Below are 23,016 nucleotides of genomic sequence, written 5' to 3'. Positions count from 1 at the left end.
CGTTGAAAAATTTTTTCTCTAACTTTTTTCGAATACATATTTTCGAATAAACTGAAATAATGTTCCAAAAAAGACTTTGGCTGAATGCACACGGCAGTGTTCCGTGGTATGCCGGGCTGGATTCACTATACCAGGGGTCAAGCAACCTCCAGCACTCCATGTGTTGGGAAACTACATCTCCCAGCATGCACACTTGCTTGGCTCCTCTCTAAACTCCCACACAGGTGGAAAGAGCACGCTGGGAGTTGTAGTTGCACAGCAGCTGGAGTGCCGAAGGTTGCTGATCCATGCACTATACTATACGAGCGTATTACTGTACAGCAGTGGCGGCATGAAGCGCACGGCGTCATAGCAACCAATGATGCCGTGCGCTCCTGCTCTGAACAGAAATCCAGCCCGGCATACCACAGACCGCTCTCGGAACACGGCTGTGTGCATTCTGCCTTTTGGAGAGAATTAACTATTTCACCTTCCCAAGATTAGTTCTTAAGCCTAAGATAGCCTGGAATGATGAGATGGTTTATATATAAACTATCTAAATATCACATTTGCGCTTTGGGTGCGTTTTCTATGAGAAAGACCTAGTGAAACACCTTGAGTTAAAAGTCTCTGAGGAAAGACTCAAAAGAAAGTCACTTATACATAATGCAAAGTATTAGATCGCATTATTTTGAATATTGAGGTTAATACCCAGGTCTCCTTTTTAGAATATTACTACTTTCTGAACTGACATTTGCATTGTTTAAAGAAATGGATATATTGGCATTTATAACTGTTGGGATAATTAATCCCCACCATATGACTCACTAGGTAACTATATAATGATCCCTTTTAAATATATTATGCTTATAATAATGGGATATAAGTGGTACATTAATCGCACAGATACCGTATCTACGCTTCTGATGCAATTTTTTTTGTTATTCCCACATTAGATTCCTCTTTTGCAACACTTCTGGATACTATTTTAAATCAACACTTGTGTTTTAAATGTCGATTGATGACATGGGAAGAACCACATTATAGAACAGCTGAGACTTCTGAAAACCACCCCTCCCAGTTAAATTTTGACCAATAGGTGTTCCAACCCCACCCCCTTAAAACCATATACAATATGGACTGCGCCATATAGAGATTCCCAACAGCCACTGAAGAAGGTCTGCAAACTCAAAACGCGTATGGCAATTTAAACTACAGAAACTAGGGATGATATAATCTGGAAAGAAACAGCGCGCTGTAACTTGGAATAGGTGACGTACAAAAACCACGCGAGACGCCGCCAAACACGTGATCACCATTCAAAGGTTTTGTTTCAGTCCCGATTTAATGCAATACGCTACTGAAGCTTGCATCCACATCGAACTACCTGTGCCTATATGTTAAAAGAAATCATCGCTGACCAGGCGTGCGGTCTGTTCTCCCCGGTGCCTATATGTTAAAAGAAATCATCGCTGACCAGGCATGCGGTCTGTTCTCCCCGGTGCCTATATGGTAAAAGAAATCATCGCTGACCAGGCGTGCGGTCTGTTCTCCCCGGTGCCTATATGGTAAAAGAAATCATCGCTGACCAGGCGTGCGGTCTGTTCTCCCGATGCCTATATGGTAAAAGAAATCATCACTGACCAGGCGTGCGGTCCGATCTGCCGAATAAACCACTGGGAAGTGGTGAAGACATGGTAAAGAGACTGCTCCTTTTTCGTTTCATATGTTCGCCTGCCTTCCTTTTATATGCTTGCTTGCTATATAAGATATCCGTATGGTAATTATATCAAGCCATGAGTGGTCATATATTTTACTAAAGAGAATATAAGCGGTCCTACACGTTACCACTGGGAACAGAATCTGGAGGACTTTTATTCAGATTTTTATATTGTCATGTGGTTTTCCCAAACAGTTGATGCTTTTCACCAATCGATTTTTTTGAGTATTTCACTCGATTTACTGTTTGATCATCCATCACCAGTCTATTATATAACCAACACTCGATTCAATATTCGATAACTATGGAATGATTTGTTTTTAATGCTGTTTTAATGTATTATGGTGATATGTTTATTAAATTCTTTTTGATGCAACTCCCTATGGCTTGAGTGCCCGTTCTATACACCTATTTTGCGCTTGTTTTGGGGTAAAAATATATACGTGAGCACCTGATTCCATTCATATTGGAGGTGAGCCGCCTGTTCATTTTTCCTTTTTTTTTTAAAGTTTGCATAATGGCTGTGCTTCATAAAGGCAAAGGAACAGGTCTTTTTTGTGCTTTCCTTAGCCATACTATTTCCTGATTAAGCTGCACAGCTAGATGCATTTCTCTCACAAGCAGTACTGTATGTAGTGACCTCACTTCCGTTCTCACTATGTTCGTCTTCATCTATGGAGCTCAGAAAGCTTATAAGGTGGAGGGGACACACATGAACTTCTCTGATCTTCAGAAGCTGTTCTTTTATGAGGCTCAGGAGCTCATCTAGCTCTGATACTCTCCCCTACCTCTCAGCAGTCTTCAGTGTGTTACTAGAGACGGATCTTGCCTAACAAGCAATGGACTGCAAATAAGGTGGAAGGGAGACCCCTAAGTAGCCATAACTTTTACAGATTTTTTTTCAGGTGGAAGCAGGCATAGTTTTTAAAGTGATTTAGAAATCTGATAGTTAAACCATTCACTATGAAATTATATTGCAAGAAAGTACCTATGGTCTCCAACTACTGTGAAAATACAACTTGCAGCAGACCACAGGATATGCAGATGCTTCACTTCTGATAAATCTCCCTTAGCAGGTCACCATTATATACAGTCACACCGCTCCGTCTCTCTGTTTAAACGTCAATTTAACATAACCCCCGCCTCTGAGGTCCTGTTCGGGACAGTTAGCGAGTACGAGGGTACATAGAGAGGAAAATAATCCATTTTATTTGAAGGCGCAGTGGTAAAAAGCCGCTGTATATGTTATAATTAAACCTATTTACAGGGAATGTTCGTGGTGGCGCCCTCTCATGGTGACTTTTTCTTATGTTTGAAGGCTTTCCCCTTCGGACCCCCTGTTTTTTGTCCTCCAGTAAACTTGCCCTTTTTCCCCCTCTTTGGGTCTCTAGAGCCAAATGCGCCAGGCTTCTTGAATCCCATCTGCTTTTTCTTCCCCTTGCCGGTGGGGTGTTTATTTGGGGACCAGCCCTTCGTGTCTTTAAAGGATTTCTGTCCTTTTTTAGCAGGTCTGTCTGAATGTCCTTTGGGACTTTTAGATCCTTTGTGCAAGGAGAACTTGGCCTTGTGATGTCCGGTGGAGGACGGGGAAGCCTTGCTATGTTTCATGTCTCCTTGAGATTTTTTAAATTTCTTCTGGGGCGGTCTGGATTTCCATCTTGGTAATGACCTTTTTCCACTGCCCTGAAGGAAGAGATCTGCAAGGGGGATGAAGGAAGGAAAGAAGAGTCAGAATACAGAAAAAAAGAAATAAAAAAAAAAAATCTTTCAGGAACAGCTTGTCCCGAGAATCCCCTCCCAGACATGGGAGCAAGACAGTAGCAGCCTGGTCGGCTGCTGAGGGAGGCAATTGGAGTGTAATAATGCAGGGGCGGGCAGCCACAGACGCAGTTTTTGAAGCAATGACGTCACAATATACTGCGGTAATTAGGAAACAGCGATATCGCCATATCGCCTTTTTTTAATACCACGGTATATCGTGATACCGGTATATCGCCCAACCCTAGATAAACCACATGACCGCTGCCATCTTGGATGCTATGGACATGGGAATCTATTTACATTTGGCATCCATTAGTGGTGGACTATGAATGGACACCACAGGTTCTGCAGCTGTACTCATGGCGTTTAGCTGATCTCTGGTGGAAATTAGATTGTAGATGGTCTAAATCAGGGATGCCCAACCTGGGGCCCTCCAGATGTTGCAAAACTACAACTCCCAGCATGCCTGGTCAGCCTACAGCTATTAGGGCATGCTGGGAGTTTTAGTTTTGCAACAGCTGGAGTGCAGCAGGTTGAGCATGCCTAGTCTAGATAAAAGAATCCCAGAGAACAAACATGCAGAGAACAAAGACTGGCATCATTTGATGTAAACCAGGAGACGCGCGCCTTGTGCCCGGTCCAAACAGCTGTACAGACAACGTACCTTTGTCTGGTTCCTCTCCGACCGTCTGTCTGTAATACTCTGCGTCGTCATCTTCGGACACCTCTGCTGCATCCTGTTCACAAGAAGCTCCAGGGTCCTCCACTTCACTGTCCTCATCCTCTGGTTGCTTCCGTTTCATGCCAGCCAAGCTGCGCTTCCTGGTGGTAAAGTGACAGGAACCTGGCTTTATATACTGGTTAGGTGACAGGATCTAAAATCTAGGACACCTACTATTCAGAGGCAGCCCGCACATGGGGGTTTGATCACTACGTGCAGGGCCATCTACATTTCTCTTCTATATTTATTAAAGTCAAAGATGTCCACAGAAAGAATCACTCTGCATGGACCTAAGAGGACCCTTTATGATGTTTGTTCACTAAAGAAGCATGTGGACTACCACTTTAAGACAAGAACCATGTGATCGGAGAGGTCTTCAGTATAGATGACCATAGAAAGCCTAACAGAGGTTTTCCCACAAATGCCGTGAGGAGCGGATTGAATGGTGTAGTGGTCAGGCATGTGTCTTCCTGCTCCATTTAGTGTCTATGGGGCTGACTACAGTGTGGACTGATCTCTCTGGAGGTCTCTTCAGGCTTCTTTCCTTGCATGACCCATATCACCATCCCTAAAACGGGACAGGGCTTGCACTCACTTATTCTCCTCATTTAGCTCTTTCTTGAGCTGGACATCCTTCTCCTGTTTCTTCCTCCGCTCGCTCTTCGCTTTCAGTTTCTTCTCTTTACGATCCAACATGGCCTTGATCTCGTCCTCTGTCTTTTCAACTGAGAAGGGATAAAAATAAATAACTAATCTCTCCTGTGGACAACAGAAAGGTGAGCAGACCTGGGGCATACTGTGCTTCTACAATGGCAGCCTCTGGGACCTGTGCTGGCTCGCGGCAACCAGGATCCAAGCCGGTTATCATGTGCTGCCCATACATTACACACTGGAGCGCTAAGCTAGTCCTCTGTTAGACACCCCGGACAAAATGAGAAACTGAAAAACCACAACTTACCGAAACTGTGGTATAAAACGTTGCCGTCATTCAGACCCTCCTCAATCTTAACCAACTGTAGAGTCATCCTGGGGCCGATCTGGGGGCAAAAGAAAGATCATCATGCCTGGCCCACCTCCTCCCATCTGGGGGGCCCCCCTGCGCCTGGCCCACCTCCTCTCCCATCTGGGGGGGGGGCCCCCCTGCGCCTGGCCCACCTCCTCTCCCATCTGGGGGGGGGCCCCCCCTGCGCCTGGCCCACCTCCTCTCCCATCTGGGGGGGGGGGCCCCCCTGCGCCTGGCCCACCTCCTCTCCCATCTGGGGGGGGGGGGGGGCCCCCCTGCGCCTGGCCCACCTCCTCCCATCTGGGGGGGGGGGGGCGCCCCCCTGCGCCTGGCCCACCTCCTCCCATCTGGGGGGGGGGGGGCCCCCCTGCGCCTGGCCCACCTCCTCCCATCTGGGGGGGGGGGGGCCCCCCCCTGCGCCTGGCCCACCTCCTCCCATCTGGGGGGGGGGGGCCCCCCTGCGCCTGGCCCACCTCCTCCCATCTGGGGGGGGGGGCCCCCCCTGCGCCTGGCCCACCTCCTCCCATCTGGGGGGGGGGGGGCCCCCCCTGCGCCTGGCCCACCTCCTCCCATCTGGGGGGGGGGGGCCCCCCCCTGCGCCTGGCCCACCTCCTCCCATCTGGGGGGGGGGGGCCCCCCCTGCGCCTGGCCCACCTCCTCCCATCTGGGGGGGGGGGCCCCCCCTGCGCCTGGCCCACCTCCTCCCATCTGGGGGGGGGGGGGCCCCCCCTGCGCCTGGCCCACCTCCTCCCATCTGGGGGGGGGGGGGGGCCCCCCTGCGCCTGGCCCACCTCCTCCTGTTTGGGCACCCTCCACCCGGCCCACCTCCTCCTGTTTGGGCACCCTCCACCCGGCCCACCTCCTCCTGTTTGGGCACCCTCCACCCGGCCCACCTCCTCCTGTTTGGGCACCCTCCACCCGGCCCACCTCCTCCTGTTTGGGCACCCTCCACCCGGCCCACCTCCTCCTGTTTGGGCACCCTCCACCCGGCCCACCTCCTCCTGTTTGGGCACCCTCCACCCGGCCCACCTCCTCCTGTTTGGGCACCCTCCACCCGGCCCACCTCCTCCTGTTTGGGCACCCTCCACCCGGCCCACCTCCTCCTGTTTGGGCACCCTCCACCCGGCCCACCTCCTCCTGTTTGGGCACCCTCCACCCGGCCCACCTCCTCCTGTTTGGGCACCCTCCACCCGGCCCACCTCCTCCTGTTTGGGCACCCTCCACCCGGCCCACCTCCTCCTGTTTGGGCACCCTCCACCCGGCCCACCTCCTCCTGTTTGGGCACCCTCCACCCGGCCCACCTCCTCCTGTTTGGGCACCCTCCACCCGGCCCACCTCCTCCTGTTTGGGCACCCTCCACCCGGCCCACCTCCTCCTGTTTGGGCACCCTCCACCCGGCCCACCTCCTCCTGTTTGGGCACCCTCCACCCGGCCCACCTCCTCCTGTTTGGGCACCCTCCACCCGGCCCACCTCCTCCTGTTTGGGCACCCTCCACCCGGCCCACCTCCTCCTGTTTGGGCACCCTCCACCCGGCCCACCTCCTCCTGTTTGGGCACCCTCCACCCGGCCCACCTCCTCCTGTTTGGGCACCCTCCACCCGGCCCACCTCCTCCTGTTTGGGCACCCTCCACCCGGCCCACCTCCTCCTGTTTGGGCACCCTCCACCCGGCCCACCTCCTCCTGTTTGGGCACCCTCCACCCGGCCCACCTCCTATCTGGGTTCCCTCCACCTGGCCCACCTCCTCCTCCTCCTATCATCTCCCTATCTGCCCATACATCCATGTCTGTCATCACACCAGCATTTATTAGCCCCACACCTCTGTCAGACGCACGGCACTTTGCTGGGATTTCATGTTGCCACGTCCGGCGTAAATCTGGGGCAGCTCTGTGATGTTCTCTTCTCCATCTTGCTCGGCCTCGCTCTCAGAGAGGTTGGCTCCTCTGGAAGACCGGAACAAGGAGTCAGTAACTGGGGGTCTCATTTTTGCATCAGCCCACCTCAGCATGGGACAGCAACCTGCAGCACTCCGGCTGTTGTGAAACTACAACACCCAGCATGCTCGCTCTGCTTGGCTGCTCTCAGGAAGCCCACAGAAGTGAATGGAGCATTCTGGGAGTAGTAGTTTTGCTACAACTTAAGTGCCGCAGGTCGCTGAACCCTACTGTATGGCATTACCCCATTTTCTTATGACACTTACTTGACCAGTAATTCACTGATGTCCTCCCAACGGCTCATGTTCGGAAATTTCTCCTGGAGAAGCTTCTTCATCCCCTTGCTCATTCCAACTGGTACCACCTTCACACTGCTGCAAAGACGTAAGAGACACAGTTATTATGGTCACAGACGACATCGCCCCCTACAGTTAGTTTGGAGGTACTGCAGCATTGGAACCATATTCCTACCAGAAAAATTCTCAGTTCCTTTGTGTAAAACATGTCTCATCCTGGATTAAAAAAAACAGACTCTCTAGCACCACCTATAGGCAACTACCCTGAAGTCAATGTAAATATGGCCAGGAAGACTCTCCTGTCACCGGCGCTCAGTTCCGACTTTCCTTCTCTTCTACTCGTGGTCCCCGCTAGATAGGAACGTCTTGTACATGCATGTGACTGCTGCCGGCCAATCAGTGTCCTTAGCGGTGATGTGTGCAGGCATGCCGTGTGACCGCTGCCACCAGGGAGGACAGTGATTGTCCGGCAGTGGTGACTCACGTGTAGATGGGAACATCAAACTTCTGGTCCAACAGGATCGGAGGCGGAGGAAAAGGAATCTCCGCACTGGAATCTGAGTACCGGTGACGGGCAAGTTTTTTTTGTTTTAACCCCTGCACCCAGTCAGCCCATATCAAAAAGGATCCCCGGTTTTAATGAGCCCCTTTAAGTGCTTAATTAACCCCTTATACCCAAGGAGAATCAGCAATTATCAAGCGCCGGTAGATACTGATGGACTGTGATTTTATGTTGGTGACACCAATGTGTAGACAGTCCCTAAGTGTGAACACTGCTCGTAGCTACTGCCACCACCTGCACACCAGGGACCCCTCTGATGACTGGCAGCAGGGGGCAGCTAACCTGATGACTGTTTCTAAAGGAAACCAGCAGAAGTGTGATTTGAGCAAATGACAAAATAAAGAACGGGTGCCACTTGGGCCGTATTCCCGACCTTGAGCTCTAACCCTGGCCATCTTCCCACCACAGCACTACTTACTAATGCCTGAACTCCAGCAGTTGGGTGTCCTCGTTGTAGTTAATGAGGATACATCTGCGGATGGTGTTCAGGTTGACCTGTAATGGTAAAAAAAAAAAAAAAAAAAAAAAAAAAGGGATGATCAAGAGTGATTCATACACAGGATAATGAGGGTTATAGTTCATACGGATGTCTCAGAGCGTTTACTTTGGAGGATCATCATGGGAGGCCCTCAGCAGACTATACGTCATCATCACCGACATCCACTAAAGAACAGGGGAGGTGCAGCATTACTTACCCCCCCTCCCCCAGTATGAACACAGCCATATAAAGATGGGAGAACTCTCCGATCTCAACCAGCAACCGCAGGGTGGCACTGGAGATCAGTGGTAGGGAGATAAACCCTAAGGGCTGGGTTCACACCTGAGCGTTTTACAGCGCGTTCCAACGCGCTGTAAAACGCTCAACAAGGAGAAACCAATGCTTCACTATGAGAATGGTTCACACCTGGGCGTTTTACAGTGCGTACAATCGCGCTGTAAAACGCCCGACGCCCCAAGAAGTACATGAGCTTCTTTGGGGCGTCGTGTCACGCGTTCCCGTACATAGACTTCAGCGGGAATGCGCGACAATGGGCGTTCACTTGTCTCTGTATGCGCGATTGCAAACGCCGGTACAATCGCGCATACAGAGCGCTCCTTTCAGAAGGCTCAGGTGTGAACCCAGCGTAAGCTGCAATGTAAAGCATGGGGGAAGGACTGAATTTCTCTTACCTTGTGCACATTGATGGAGGGGAACATGTTCTGGAACATGGTAGCCATGACCTTGATATGCATTCCCTGTGTGCCGAAATTATTGAGAACCAGGAGAGGAGGAAAGGAAAACTGCTGCTCGTGCATGCGATGCTTCTTCAGGGTGGAGACCACGTCCTTCACCAAGGAATACTGCGGATAGGAAGGGGCACACTTAACAAGCATGGCCCGACGGAGTGAGGCCTAGAAACATGTCACTCATACCAGTGCACTGGCAGACAAAACGTAAAGAGGCTCTGCCGCCACTACTGAAGCATGCACAGTAGCTGCTCTGGTAGCGGTAACAGTCCCTCTGCGCTTGCGTTGCTAACTGGAGCAATGGCGCAGGCGCGAGAACGACAAGGCCTTGTCAATCAAGGAGGGAGTCTCTTCAGCAGCAGGGCCGGACCCTCGCTGCTCGAGAAGCCTGTTTGATGAATGAATCGATTCGTACAGATCGATCTGCTTGTCTCTAGTCACCACTGACAGACGTAATAGCGTTTTCCACATCGAAGGCTGATGATGAGAAAAGGATACCAACCTGCATCACTCTGAAGTGCAGCGTGGGGCCTCTCGGCAAACGGACAAATTTCTGATGACGGGGGGAAAAAAAAGAAATCAGAGCTTTGCATTAAGGGATTTCTCCAGGGGTCCTAGAATGTAAAAGGCGACAGCAGGCCGAGGCAGAAATCACTGGACGGCCCTGTCTTTAAGGGGGACCTTCAGAGTAAAGTCTATTGTAGTGGCGTCTGCAAACTGCATGCCGCCAGCTGCGTGAAACTACAACTCCCAGCGTGTCCAGACAGTTGGCAGCGTATAATGGGAGTTGCAGTTTTTAAAGCAGCAGGAGGGCTGCAGGTAGACCGCCACCAGTCATATCTGAGGCCATAAGATAATGGTATTGGTTGCTGTGGCTCTTTACTTACAAAGTTGATGTTTGCCTCCGTTTTAGTGAAGATCAGGAAGTGGGTGACTCCGAGGGGACCGGCCACCGCCACAAAATCTTTCATGCTGTTATTCTTGCGAACCTATGACACAAAGACCCTCGTGAGCAAACTGTATGTTGACCCCATCCCTCCCCACACACATCGAGCCCAAGGCAGGAACATGGGCCTTAGCGTGGTGCTATCCTGGACAGACAGGGCCACAGAAAACTGCTGCCAGAGTCCAGGAAGTGCCAGTGTTTCAGAAGAGAAGGTCACGGTGGTGATGAGCTAGCACTCAGGACATGGCAGGGTACCCTCGCTGCCCACCATGCTCTTTAGGGTCTATTCACACGTCCGCAAAAGGGTCCGCACCCGTTCCGCAACGGGTGCAGCCCCATTCATTCTCTATGGGCCCGGACATAAAGCGGAGAGCACACATGTGCTCTCCACTTCCGCATTTGCGGATCGCGGCCCCGAACTTCTGGTCCGCAGCTCCGCAAAAGATAGAACATGTCCTATTCTTGTCCGCAGCGCATTTCTATAGCGTGTGCCAGCGGGGTGTGTTGCAGATCCGCAACACACCACAGACGTTTGAATGGACCCTTAATCAGTTTTAGGTTCCCAGCCTTGTAATATCGGGGTGGTGTTACCTTCAGAGAGGTGGCGGTGAATGGCTCCATGGCTCTCCTCACATCCTGGATCAGCTGCTGTACGTTCTTCCCAATCTGCCCCCGATGGAAGACAAATGAGTGCGGGACACCGGAGTACTCCTCCTCGGCATTGTGAACGGCCGCCGCTCGTAACTTCTTCTGGTTCTTAGTCTAAAGACAAAGACAAGTAAGTAAGAGACACTTCCACTGTTTACCGAGCTGGGGCCAAAGCAGGTGACTGCAGAAGCAAACCGCCGGGTGCCTCCACCAGAATACAGGCAGCGTTTAGGATAGCCTGGATGCAGAGGGAGCCTCAAAGGGGTTTTCCAAGAGTTCGAAACTGATGGCCTATCCTCAGGATTGACCATCAATATCTGTGGAGGTCGGACTTCCAGCACCCCTACTGATCAGCTCTTTGAAGAGGCCACAGTTCGCCGGTGAATGCCACGGCCTCTTCCTAGGCCGATGGTGTCACGTTTATTGGTCACAAGGCCTTGGTGCAGCTCAGTCCCATTCAAGTGAATATTCCAAGTAAGGCTACTTTCACACTAGCGTTCGGGGCTTCGCTTTTGAGTTCCGTTTGAAGGCTCTCACAAGCGGCCCCGAACCGATCCGTCCAGCCCCAATGTATTCTGAGTGGACGCGGATCCGCTCAGAATGCATCAGTCTGGCTCCGTTTGTCCTCCGCTCCGCAGGCGGACACCCGAACGCTGCTTGGAGCGTTCGGATGTCCGCCTGGCCGTGCGGAGGCAAACGGATCCGTCCAGACTTACAATGTAAGTCAATGGGGACGGATCCGTTTGAAGTTGACACAGTGTGGCTCAATTTTCAAACAGATCCGTTCCCCATTGACTTTCAATGTAAGTCAAAACGGATCCGTTTGCATTATCATGAACAAAAAAAAAAATTTTTTTTTTTTTGTTCATGGTAATGCAAACGGATCCGTTCTGAACGGATCTAAGCGTTTGCATTATAGGTGCGGATCCGTCTGTGCAGATACCAGACGGATCCGCACCTAGATGCAGGTGTGAAAGTAGCCCATGAAGTCGTGGCCCTGGGCTCCCATGCCGGTGCCCACCGGAGCCTCTTCAAACCACTGATCGGTAGAGATGCTGGGAGTCGGTAGAGATGCCGATGACAGATCCTGAGGATAGCTTATAAATGCTGTACTTTAAAGGGATTGGCTCACAAACAATATTTATCACATATCCCCAAGACGGGTGACAAATGGGGGACTGTTGGGACCCCCACTGATCATGAGAACAGAAGCCCCGTGTGAATGGAGCTATAATGACCGATACCAAAGGCAGAACGACCGCCACAGCGGCTGCTATGGGACCCTGCCTCTTCTAGTTACTCCCCTGGTTGGACCCCTTGCAATCATACATTTCACCTACCGTGTAGATACTTGCTGTTCTTGGGCCAACCTCTTAAAGGGGATGGTCCATCTAAGACCGTGATTGATTGAGACATCGCTAAGATATGCTCAACAACGCACAACGGGTAGGGGAATTTCACACCAGAATTGGGAAGGGGCCACCTAATGCGCTTGCGCCTTACCTCTCAGCTGGACACTGGCCGACCCTGCGCATGCACCAGAAGCCTCAGCAGTGGTTAGATGGCAGGGAAAAATTACGGGCCAGTGCGCAAGCGGGATATCTCTTATATCGAACATCCATCTGATCACCGCACCTGCACACTGTGGGGGTAGGGAAATCTGATGGCCATTTGTTCTGTTAAATCTCCCTATCACTCACTGCGCAAGCGCAGTGTCTGGATCTGGAGCCGGCTGAGAGGTAAGGAGCAAGCGCATTAGGTGGCCCCTTCTCCCCAGCTCAGGTGTGAAGTTTCACTACCCTGTCGTTGTGCGCCTGCGCGGCACACCTCCTTCCAAAGCTGGGAACCGATGCAATGTCCGGTGCAGCCGCATCACAACAGGAAGTGACGAGGGTAGGGAAATTTCACAGGTAGGGGAAATATCAGGACCCCCACAGAAGTGGAGGGTGCACATACACAGGGGCCATGAGACGGGGGACCCCCACAGAAGTGGAGGGTGCACATACACAGGGGCCATGAGACGGGGGACCCCCACAGAAGTGGAGGGTGCACATACACAGGGGCCAAGAGACGGGGGACCCCCACAGAAGTGGAGGGTGCACATACACAGGGGCCAAGAGACGGGGGACCCCCACAGAAGTGGAGGGTGCACATACACAGGGGCCAAGAGACGGGGGACCCCCACAGAAGTGGAGGGTGCACATACACAGGGGCCATGAGACGGGGGACCCCCACAGAAGTGGACGGTGCACATACACAGAGGCCATGAGACGGGGGACCCCACAGAAGTGGGGGGTGCACATACACAGCACATACCCTATACTCCGCTGGGGGCACTTGCAGTGAGGACTATTATTGGCAATGCCACATTCTGGACAACCCCTTTAAGGCTGAGGCTGCAAGGTGGCCTTAACCATGTGTGTGCCAGTCTGGGAGCCACCAATCATCTGATGACCGACTGGGGACTTTCACATAAAACCAGTGTGACCTCCCTGCTGCAGAACAACTACAACTCCCGACAGTCCAAGGATGATGGGGCTCTCCGGTCACTGCAGATGCTGCCCCGGCCCAGTTCTCCCAGTTCCTACCTTATCCTTCCCCATGCTGCTCTCCGGCTGCTACCGCTTAACCCACGTGTTAGCTTAGAACAGCGCACGCGCAGTCACTTCTGGTTCCGCCTCCCAGTGAAAGGAAACAAGGTTCCTGCTTTATAAGTTCCGCCGTCACTTAGTTCCGGGAAACGGCTGTGGGTTCCCCACCACAGAAGCAGGTGGGAACTTCCTCTACAGTCTCTATGGGGCTCGACATGTCTGATATGAATATAGTAAGACCACCATGTTGTACTAGAAGGGGGTAGCGGTTTTTTGTGCTGTCTAAAGCAGCCAATCAGATTCCAGCTTTCGTGTGTACAGTGCTGGTTGGAAAACGAGTGAAGAGTTCTGATTGGTTGCTATAGGCAACTCTGAAAGTCCAGGTGTGGCATATTCACATGTAGCAGTTGTGCCGCACATGTACCGCTGATTGCAGCGCAGTTCTCGACCCCAGAACCACAGCAATTTGTCTTCTGTCTAACGCCTCACTCACACGTTTGGATCCCTGTTTTTATGCGGATTGGATGCAGACCCGTTTATTTCAATGGATCCGCAAAAAAAAAAATGTGGCCCCCAGAATTAATAAATACCTTCATTAGGGCCTCCCAGTAATAGTAATGTCTCCCAGAATTAATAATGACCCCATTAGTGTCGCCCAATAATAGTATTGCCTCTATTAGCGCTCCCCCACAATTATTAATGCCCCACATTAGCACCCCCCCAGTAATAGTAATGCCTCCATTAGTGCCCCCAGTAATAGTAATGCCTCCATTAGTGCCCCCAGTAATAGTAATGCCTCCATTAGTGCCCCCCCAGAATGAATAGTGCCCCCAGTAATAGTAATGCCCCCAGTGATAGTAATTCCTCCATTATTGCACCCCAGAATTAATAGTGCCCCTAGTAATAGTAATGCCCCATTAATGCCCCCCAGTAATAGGAATGCCCCAATTAGTTCCCCCTAGTAATAGTAATGCCTCCATTAGTGCCCCAGAATAATTAGTGCCCCAAGTAATAGTAATGCCCCCATTAGTGCCCCCAGTAATAGTAATGCCACCATTAGTTCCCCCTAGTATTAGTAATGCCTCCATTAGTGCCCCCAGTAATAGTAATGAATCCATTAGTGCCCCCAGTAATAGTAGTGCCCCTATTAGTACCCCCCAGTAATAGTAATGCCCCTATTAGCGCCCCCCCAGTAATAGTAATGAATCCATTAGTGCCCCCAGTAATAGTAGTGCCCCTATTAGTACCCCCCAGTAATAGTAATGCCCCTATTAGTGCCCCCCAGTAATAGTAATGCCCCCATTAGTACCCCCCAGTAATAGTAATGCCTCCATTAGCGCCCCCCAGTAATAGTAATGCCCCCATTAGTGCCCCCCAGTAATAGTAATGCCCCTATTAGTGCCCCCCAGTGATAGTAATGCCCCCATTAGTGCCCCCAAGTAATAGTAATGCCTCCATTAGCGCCCCCCAGTAATAGTAATGCCCCCATTAGTGCCCCCCAGTAATAGTAATGCCTCCATTAGTGCCCCCCAGTAATAGTAATGCCCCTATTAGTGCCCCCCAGTAATAGTAATGTCCCACATTAGCGCCCCCCCAGTAATAGTAATGAATCCATTAGTGCCCCCAGTAATAGTAGTGCCCCTATTAGTACCCCCCAGTAATAGTAATGCCCCTATTAGTGCCCCCCAGTAATAGTAATGCCCCCATTAGTGCCCCCCAGTAATAGTAATGCTTCCATTAGCGCCCCACAGTAATAGTAATGCCCCCATTAGTGCCCCCAGTAATAGTAATGCCCCTATTAGTGCCCCCCAGTGATAGTAATGCCTCCATTAGTGCCCCCCAGTAATAGTAATGCCCCCATTAGCACCCCCCAGTAATAGTAATGCCCCCATTTGTGCCCTTCAGTAATAGTAATGCCTCCATTAGTGCCCCCCAGTAATAGTAATGCCCCCATTAGTGCCCCTCAGTAATAGTAATGCCCCCATTAGTGCCCCCCAGTAATAGTAATGCCTTTATTAGCGTCCCCCAGTAATAGTAATGCCTCCATTAGTGCCCCCCAGTAATAGTAATGCCCCCATTAGCACCCCCAGTGATAGTAATGCCCCCATTAGTGCCCCCCAGTAATAGTAATGCCCCATTGGTGCCCCCCAGTAATAGTAATGCCTTCATTAGCGTCCCCCAGTAATAGTAATGCCTCCATTAGTGCCCCCCAGTAATAGTAATGCCCCCATTAGCACCCCCCAGTAATAGTAATGCCCCCATTAGTGCCCCCCAGTAATAGTAATGCCCCCATTAGTGCCCCCCAGTAATAGTAATGCCCCCGTTAGTGCCCCCTTCTCTGCTTGTGCAAGAAAAAAACAACTCACCTCCTCCATTTGATGGCGCCGCTGTAAACACTCGCTGCTGACTGAATGTGCAGGACAGGACCTGCGAGACGTCATCACGCTGGAGCGCAGGTCCTGTGCTGCACATTCAGTGAGCAGCGAGTGTTTACAGCGGCGCCATCAAATGGAGGAGGTGAGTTGTTTTTTTTAATAACACAAGTGGGGGAGAGGCGGGAGGTAAAGGCTGTACTAATGAGCGCTCCACAATAGAAGTAACAGTCCATATAGGAAAATTCTGGCAATTATTATTGCTGGTAGAAAAAAATTATTGCTACCGGCAGCGGTATTAAATTACCGGCCGGGTGGCAACGTCACAAGGATGACATCCGATTTTGCCATGTCACGTGAATGCACCCTTAATGACTAATTTGTAACTAATTGTACACAGAGATTTCATACTTCCAGTTTATAGTTGGGTGGCAAAAGCCATTCTGCTTTTCTGGGGTCCTGAAAGGACAGATATGCCCTCATAATGCAGTCAGGACATATGGACGCCCAGTAGGCAGTTTTTGCCATTCAGGACTTTAGGAAAGTTGGGTAACGTCCCCTGTTGAAGCCATATTGGTGGTAGAAATTGTTTCAGGCCTTGGCTTCTTTGATGCCAGTATTTTGGTGTGGATTACAGGCCTAAAATACGGAGTAATCCACCTCCCATTGTTTTCAGAGAGGGGGTTTGTGCACCTAGCGTTTTACAACTGTGACCATAACAAGACACTACAATAAATTTAGACTAGCACAGTGGTGGGCAACCTTATTAGTAAAATGAGCCAAATATCGACAAAACAGCTATTTTTATTTTTTTGAGAGCCAAATTTATTCAACTTCAAATATATAGGAAGGTACATTGGTATTTACTTCATAAGGGTATTCCTAACCATCTGAACATACCTTTCTCAATCCTCGACACTACATCTTCTTTCACTCCACAACGTTTTACCCTATAAGGCACACATAGGTTTTAGAGGAGGACAATATGGAAAAAAATATTTTTCATTACACCTCAGGTCAGACCACTAATCAGAACCTCAATGTTTGAAATCTCTTTTGAAATTTGAAAAAAAGGAACTCGGGGGTTCTGTACCAACGCAACGCTGTCTTAACAGAGTTTTCTTGAATTTTTATGCACCTGGAAAAGCCGTGCGAAGATTTCTGAATCCATTTACTGTCAGTGTCACTAAATTCAAGGTGGAGTTCTTTTCCCCACTCAGCAACCCAGGGCGGTACGCTAGAATAGCTCTCACTTAGAATCTGCCTATAAATGAGGGTGGTGCATTTATGAGGTAAATTTGGCAGCAGAACATAATTCTCCTACCATGATGGATCAGGGAGAGGGGTAAATTTGGAAATCATAAACTGCCTACAAGCATTCTCAAAGTCATTTCTTTGAATGAAATCTTTACCAAGGGCAGGTACACCCGAGAGGGCAGTATAGAAGTCGGAAGTGATCTGTAACCCTTTCAAATCTCCTAATCTGTGATGTGACATCGATAGCCAAATGTCTGATGGAGATTTACTGGGGATAACTGAGATAGGAGCTAAGGGAGAAATCTTGTCCTGAGCAGATGTTAAGACCAAAGACTTATGGCAAATATGCAGCATTCCTCTGGTGAGTACGCTATCTACTTTGGTCCCTTCTCCTGTCCTCTCAGGTGTCCATAACCTATGGAACAATTCCTTACCCAACAGGGCCAATTCTAAATCTACATGCAGACAGAATGTCTCTTGTCTGGCCAGTTTAAGCCACCTTTCCAAACTAATAGCCTGTATATAGGTTGATAGGTCAGGGAGGGAGATACCCCCATGTTTCTTTCTTCGGGAAAGAAGGCGAAAGGACATTCTAGTGCGCTTCTTATCCCACAAATAACTGCTCATGATGGATTGTAGTTTATTAATGAAACTAACAGGTACCGATATGGGTAGGGCTCTCAAGGTGTACATTATCAGCGGCAGGATGTAGGTGGTGAGGACATTTTTCCTGCCTAGCCAGGTTAGGAAAGGAGAGCTGCTCTTAGAGAGAATAGAGGTGACTTTGGAGAGTAGCGGGGGGAAATTAAGACTATACAACAACTTGGGGTCCATCGGGATCGTCACCCCGAAATATTTTATTGCTTGTATAGGCCACTTGAATGGTGTGAGGGCTTTGACCTTAGTACGCAGGACAGCTGGGAGGGAAACGCCAAGGGCCTCCGACTTATCAAAATTTATCTTAAAATTTGAGATAACCCCAAAAGTTTCGAAAATCTGCATAACCTCCAGCAAAGCCTCTTCAGGATTTGACAACAGGAGCAGTAAATCATCAGGAGCAGTAAATCTGCCTAGTTTCACTCCTTTGATCGTGGGGGATTGGCGGAACTTAAGAAGAAGCGTCTCTAGGGTGAGTACAAACAAGGTGGGGGATAATGGGCATCCTTGACGAGTACCGTTTCTAATTTGGAAGGCGTTCGATAGGGTGCCGTTGACTAGTACTCTCGCAGATGGTGCAGAGTATAGAGTATAGACAGCTCTGATGAGGCCTTCAGGGAAGCCAAAGGCTTGTAGTACTTTCTCCATATAGGCCCAGCTAACCCTATCGAACGCCTTCTCCACATCTGTGCCCAGGAGTACAAGAGGGGACTTAGATTTGATGGCGTGGGTGATCGCATGTATGACTCTACTGATATTATGCCTACCCTCTCTACCTGCAACAAAACCTACCTGTTCTTCACCCACAAGCCCAGGGAGCAACCCTGACATCCTGCTGTTAAGCAGTTTAGCCCATCACTTCAAATCGGTGTTCAGCAGTGAAATCGGCCTGTAACTTCCACATGCTTCCTTATCCTTCCCTTCTTTATGGATAATCGTTATGTGCTTCCTAGGCTTGTGGGGTCAGAGAGCCACCTGTAAGGAGGAGATTGCATGCCGTGACAAAATGTGGGACTAAAATATCTTTATACTTTTTGTAATATGACCTTGGAAAACCATCAGGTCTGGGACTCCTGCCTGAAGGGATAGACATTAGAACCTTTTCTACCTCTTCCGTTGTAAACGGTTGAAGCAGCTGATGTATATCGACCTCAGAAATTCTTGGGATGTTAATAGAGCTAAGGAACTCCGACGTGCGTGTCTCGATTTGCTGGCTGGTGAGGGGTATTGGGAGGTTATACAGATTTGAGCAAAACTCCTGAGCTATCGCTGGAGTATTAATAAGTCGGGGGCCTGAGGCTGATTTGATGGCTTGAATAAAGGATTTATTTCTTTGGTTCTTAATAAGGTTGGAGACTAACTTAGAACCCCTATTCCCATGAAGGTATTGTTTAAAGCGCAATACGAACATTCAAAAAGTCAGTGACCTTATGCCTCAAGCACTTAAGCAGAACCTCAATGTTACTAAGACCTCCCTGAGATCAGATGTCAGCTCAGACCCCAAAGTAAATGACCCCCTCAATCAGACCTCAGATAAGAGCCCCATGCCTCTTATCATCCCCATTATCAACCATGATGCCTCTCATCATCACCATTATCATCCATGATGCCTCTCATCATCCATGATGCCGCTCATATCCCCCATTATGATTCTCATCACCTCATTGCCTCAGATCAGCCCCAAGTTTCATAAAATAAAAAAGCACTTACCTCTCCGGCTCCTGGATGCCGCTGCTCCTCATCACCCGCGCTCTGTGTTCCTCCTGCTGTCGGCTGTGCTGTGAACTGGCGTGCACAGAGTGACGTCACAGAGCGCCTCACACTGTGCGCAGCCCTGCACAGCCTACAACCGAGGACCAGGAAGCGGTGAGTACAGAGCCTTCACCGCTTCCTGGTCTTCACCCTCCTACCTATTTTTGCTATGGGCAACGAAAATGCTATCGCACTGTACATGTGAGCCCGCACCTGGAAGAGCCAATATCAGGGGGCTAAAGAGCCGCATGTGGCTCTAGAGCCGCAGGTTGCTGACCACTGACCTATCCTATGGATAGTTCACTAATATCTATAGTATTATTTGCAAAAAATCCACTGGACCCAGGAGATCAATGTTTATAATCCAATAGTCAAAAGACCAATAATTCCTGTTTCAGGTCAATTTTAAAATATAACTTTTATTATTAATTATTAGAACAATTTTTTAAAAACATTTAATACAAAACAAAACAAGAAAACACTCTATTGAGAGTCTTTAAAAATATATATGTAAGGGGAAAGTGTTCACGGGGTGATTGTGACACTGTGTCACTAACTATACCGGATTGTATCCTTCTAAGAATGATGTTTCTATTTATCAATAGATACAACTCAAAAGTTTGCCTTTGGCTTATCTTCACTTTTGGCCTTAAGGGGGAGCTTCGTCGTAATAAATTTTAATAATATGCTGGGGAGAGCGTATCCATAGCACTGTGAACTGCAGACGCAGTACGCTTTGGATTATGACCACGAGGGTGTGCAGATGTAGTGATTTGTGCTGGCAATAGATATTAGGCTGAAACAAACAGCAGGAAATACTCCTCTAACGATCAATATTACTTGTTGCAAACAGCACACCGCATACATCGCTAGAATGATAGTATAACCTGGTGGCACATAACACCAGTAGATGACCAAAAGTGAAGATAAGCCAAAGGCAAACTTTTGAGTTGTATCTATTGATAAATAGAAACATCATTCTTATACAATCCGGTATAGTTAGTGACACAGTGTCACAATCACCCCGTGAACACTTTCCCCTTACATATATATTTTTAAAGACTCTCAATAGAGTGTTTTCTTGTTTTGTTTTGTATTAAATGTTTTAAAAAATTGTTCTAATAATTAATAATAAAAGTTATATTTTAAAATTGACCTGAAACAGGAATTATTGGTCTTTTGACTATTGGATTATAAACTAATATCTATAGAGCTCGGAGTATCAGTCTATAACCAGGCAGATTTGACTTCCATGGGTCCTGAAGTAGGATTCTGTCAAAACTGTAATTGTTACCGTTTCCTGTTCTTCTCCGGGGCTTATATTTGATTCCAGGTGGAATTTGCCGTTTACCGTGACAAAAATTTATGGGGTCATTTATTAAGCTGAAATATTTCTATATTAGACGTATTTCATGCGCAGATTGCGACTTCTCCCCGCTCACGTCTGGTCTAAAAAAGTGGAGATGGTGTAGGCGGGGAAGAGGATAGGCTGGCAGGCCGTCTCAGTTACCATTTTTTTCACCTGTTTTAGCCGTAGAAAATGGTCTAAATGTAAGACAGCTTGGAAACTGACTTACATTTAGAAGCGGCGGTGGATCCACCAAAGTTATGTAGAGGCCGGTGCCCTTACATAACTACAGCGGATCCACCTCCAGGTTCGTTTTTTTTAAGACCAGCATCTAAAACGCCGGTCTTAATAAATGTGCGCCTTAGTTTGTTCTTAGTCAAAATATGTTGTTAGTGGTCCTCACCAATGAACTGCATCAACGGCTGTGTTGATACATGCTTTGTGGCTTCCATAGTGCTCAGCTAGGGTGTACAGTATAACACTGTATGAACCCCCGATGACTTGTGATGAGTTCTGTTGTGTTCTGGCATGGGGTCCATTGTTTTGTCTGGAAAAATACTTATTTATACATCGCTATTTTTTCCCTTCAACTTTGGTAGAATCTGTAATAGAGGCTCCCAAAAAAAGCCTCAGAAGCAGATGTAAATAGGGCTTTAGAAATCACGTCACACATTAGCAGTCATGAAACCTTAATTTAAAGTCTTTTTTTATTCTTATAATACAGATTTGGTATATTCGTTCTAGCACCATATAAAACGTTTGTTTTATTTTATAAAAAAAATAACCAAAACATTTTTGCATTTTGTTCAGTAATTAGTAACAACATGTTTAATCGTGGAACAAGATAAGACAGTGGTCTGTGGTCTATTCAGTACGAGGCAGCAGAGTCAATCACAGTACTAGCTTTCAGGATCACGTGATTTAGCGACAACTCATTCAAAACCGGCATCCTCTTAAAAGGGAAACAATCAGTATTTTGGTTCAACTTTTTTATTAATTTTTTCTAAAATGAGCGCAGTAGTTTAGTACATCTACAGTACCTAAAGACGTTTGATGTCGAAGAAAAAGTCAACCATGCACAGCCACATCAGATAGGGTAAACAGATATCTCTAGTAATTATCTGAAGTGCAAATGTTGGTGTTGCTGAGCCTTTGTACGGCCACTATGGATTACCGGGGTACATAATTAGGGGCCTATGCATACCCCACTACTGTCCCAATATTTGTGGGGGCTTTATGGGTCATGGGAGAATCATCCTCAGGATAGGTCATCATTATCTGATTGGTGGGGGTCCAACACCCGGCACCCCTGCTGATCAGCTGTTTGAAGAGGCTGTGGCACTCCGGTGAGTGCCACTGCCTCCTAACAGGTTACCAAGGTCAGTGCCATCTGTTGGAAGTGGATGAGCTTGGTATTGGGGCTAAACCCCATTCACTTGAATAGGACCCATGAACATGAAGTCACTGGCCTAAAAGAGGCTGTGGCACCTACCAGAGCGTTGCAGCCTGTTGAGACAGCTGATCTGCAAGGGTGCCAGAGGTTGGACCCTACTGATTAGACACTGATGACCTATCCTGGGGATAGGTCATCGTTATTAAACTTTTAACGGCCTGTACTCAATGGCTTTCCCCAAGTCACCAAAGATCGAGGACTATGGACAGCAGATGGTGACTGCACCTTGTACATAGAACTTACTGATCCTGGTTGCTAACACAAGTCAACTCAATATACATTTTGACAAAGATGCCCATTTAGCATTTTTTTAAGTAATGAGATCTATATCATGAAGTATCTCAGTAGACAATGCTGGAGTCCATAATGTATCCTCAGATATCTTCTTAAAATGAATATGGTAGGTGTAGTTCTCTTACATAAAGCTAGAATTCTGTTTCTATAGAGCACCATTAAAGGGGACAGAACTTGTAAGCAATATCTTGCTTGCCCATAGGTCCTGTCTCTCCATTAGTTACATATATTGCATTCGCTCACAAACTGCTTCATAAATAAATTGTTATATATGAGTGGATATCCACACATTTTATAGATCACACATATAGTTTTGGAACTTAAAGCCAACAGTTCACTGAGGTGGACACCTTGGCTTGAGGTCACCACGTCTGATTTCATAGGAATCAACTTTAGGAATACTGATGTATCCATACATTGGCTGCCCGATTTTGTTATGTTGGTAATTAATACACTTGAAATTATTTTAGAAAAAGTCTTGACTCTTTTCCAGGAC

At 48.4% G+C, this 23,016-nt stretch overlaps 1 protein-coding gene across 1 annotated transcript; it reads right to left on the bottom strand.

Moving 5' to 3' along the window:
• Positions 1–2,149: 2,149 nt before the first annotated feature.
• Positions 2,150–13,465, bottom strand: PPAN (peter pan homolog). The gene is made up of 12 exons (XM_044278774.1): positions 13,385–13,465; positions 10,740–10,910; positions 10,090–10,191; positions 9,705–9,755; positions 9,146–9,316; positions 8,394–8,470; positions 7,384–7,491; positions 7,003–7,126; positions 5,140–5,218; positions 4,777–4,906; positions 4,125–4,282; positions 2,150–3,396 (listed from the first exon to the last, which is right to left on the bottom strand). Exons 1-12 carry the CDS (start codon positions 13,397–13,399, stop codon positions 2,990–2,992), a joined length of 1,593 nt encoding a protein of 530 aa, XP_044134709.1. The 5' UTR covers positions 13,400–13,465; the 3' UTR covers positions 2,150–2,989.
• Between the last annotated feature and the right edge of the window lie 9,551 nt (positions 13,466–23,016).

This window comes from Bufo gargarizans, chromosome 2 (genome assembly GCF_014858855.1).
Source record: "Bufo gargarizans isolate SCDJY-AF-19 chromosome 2, ASM1485885v1, whole genome shotgun sequence".
Classification (NCBI taxonomy): Eukaryota; Metazoa; Chordata; class Amphibia; order Anura; family Bufonidae; genus Bufo; species Bufo gargarizans.
Note: the sequence above shows the minus strand (reverse complement) of the source record. Positions and strands in the feature narration are given on the sequence as shown.

Coding starts and splice junctions, on each gene's coding strand:
- PPAN (XM_044278774.1), bottom strand. Junction 9,317..9,704: donor TGCACTTCAGAGTGATGCAG/GTTGGTATCCTT, acceptor TCCTATCCGCAG/TATTCCTTGGTGAAGGACGT. Junction 4,907..5,139: donor CGTTTTATACCACAGTTTCG/GTAAGTTGTGGT, acceptor ATCCCTTCTCAG/TTGAAAAGACAGAGGACGAG.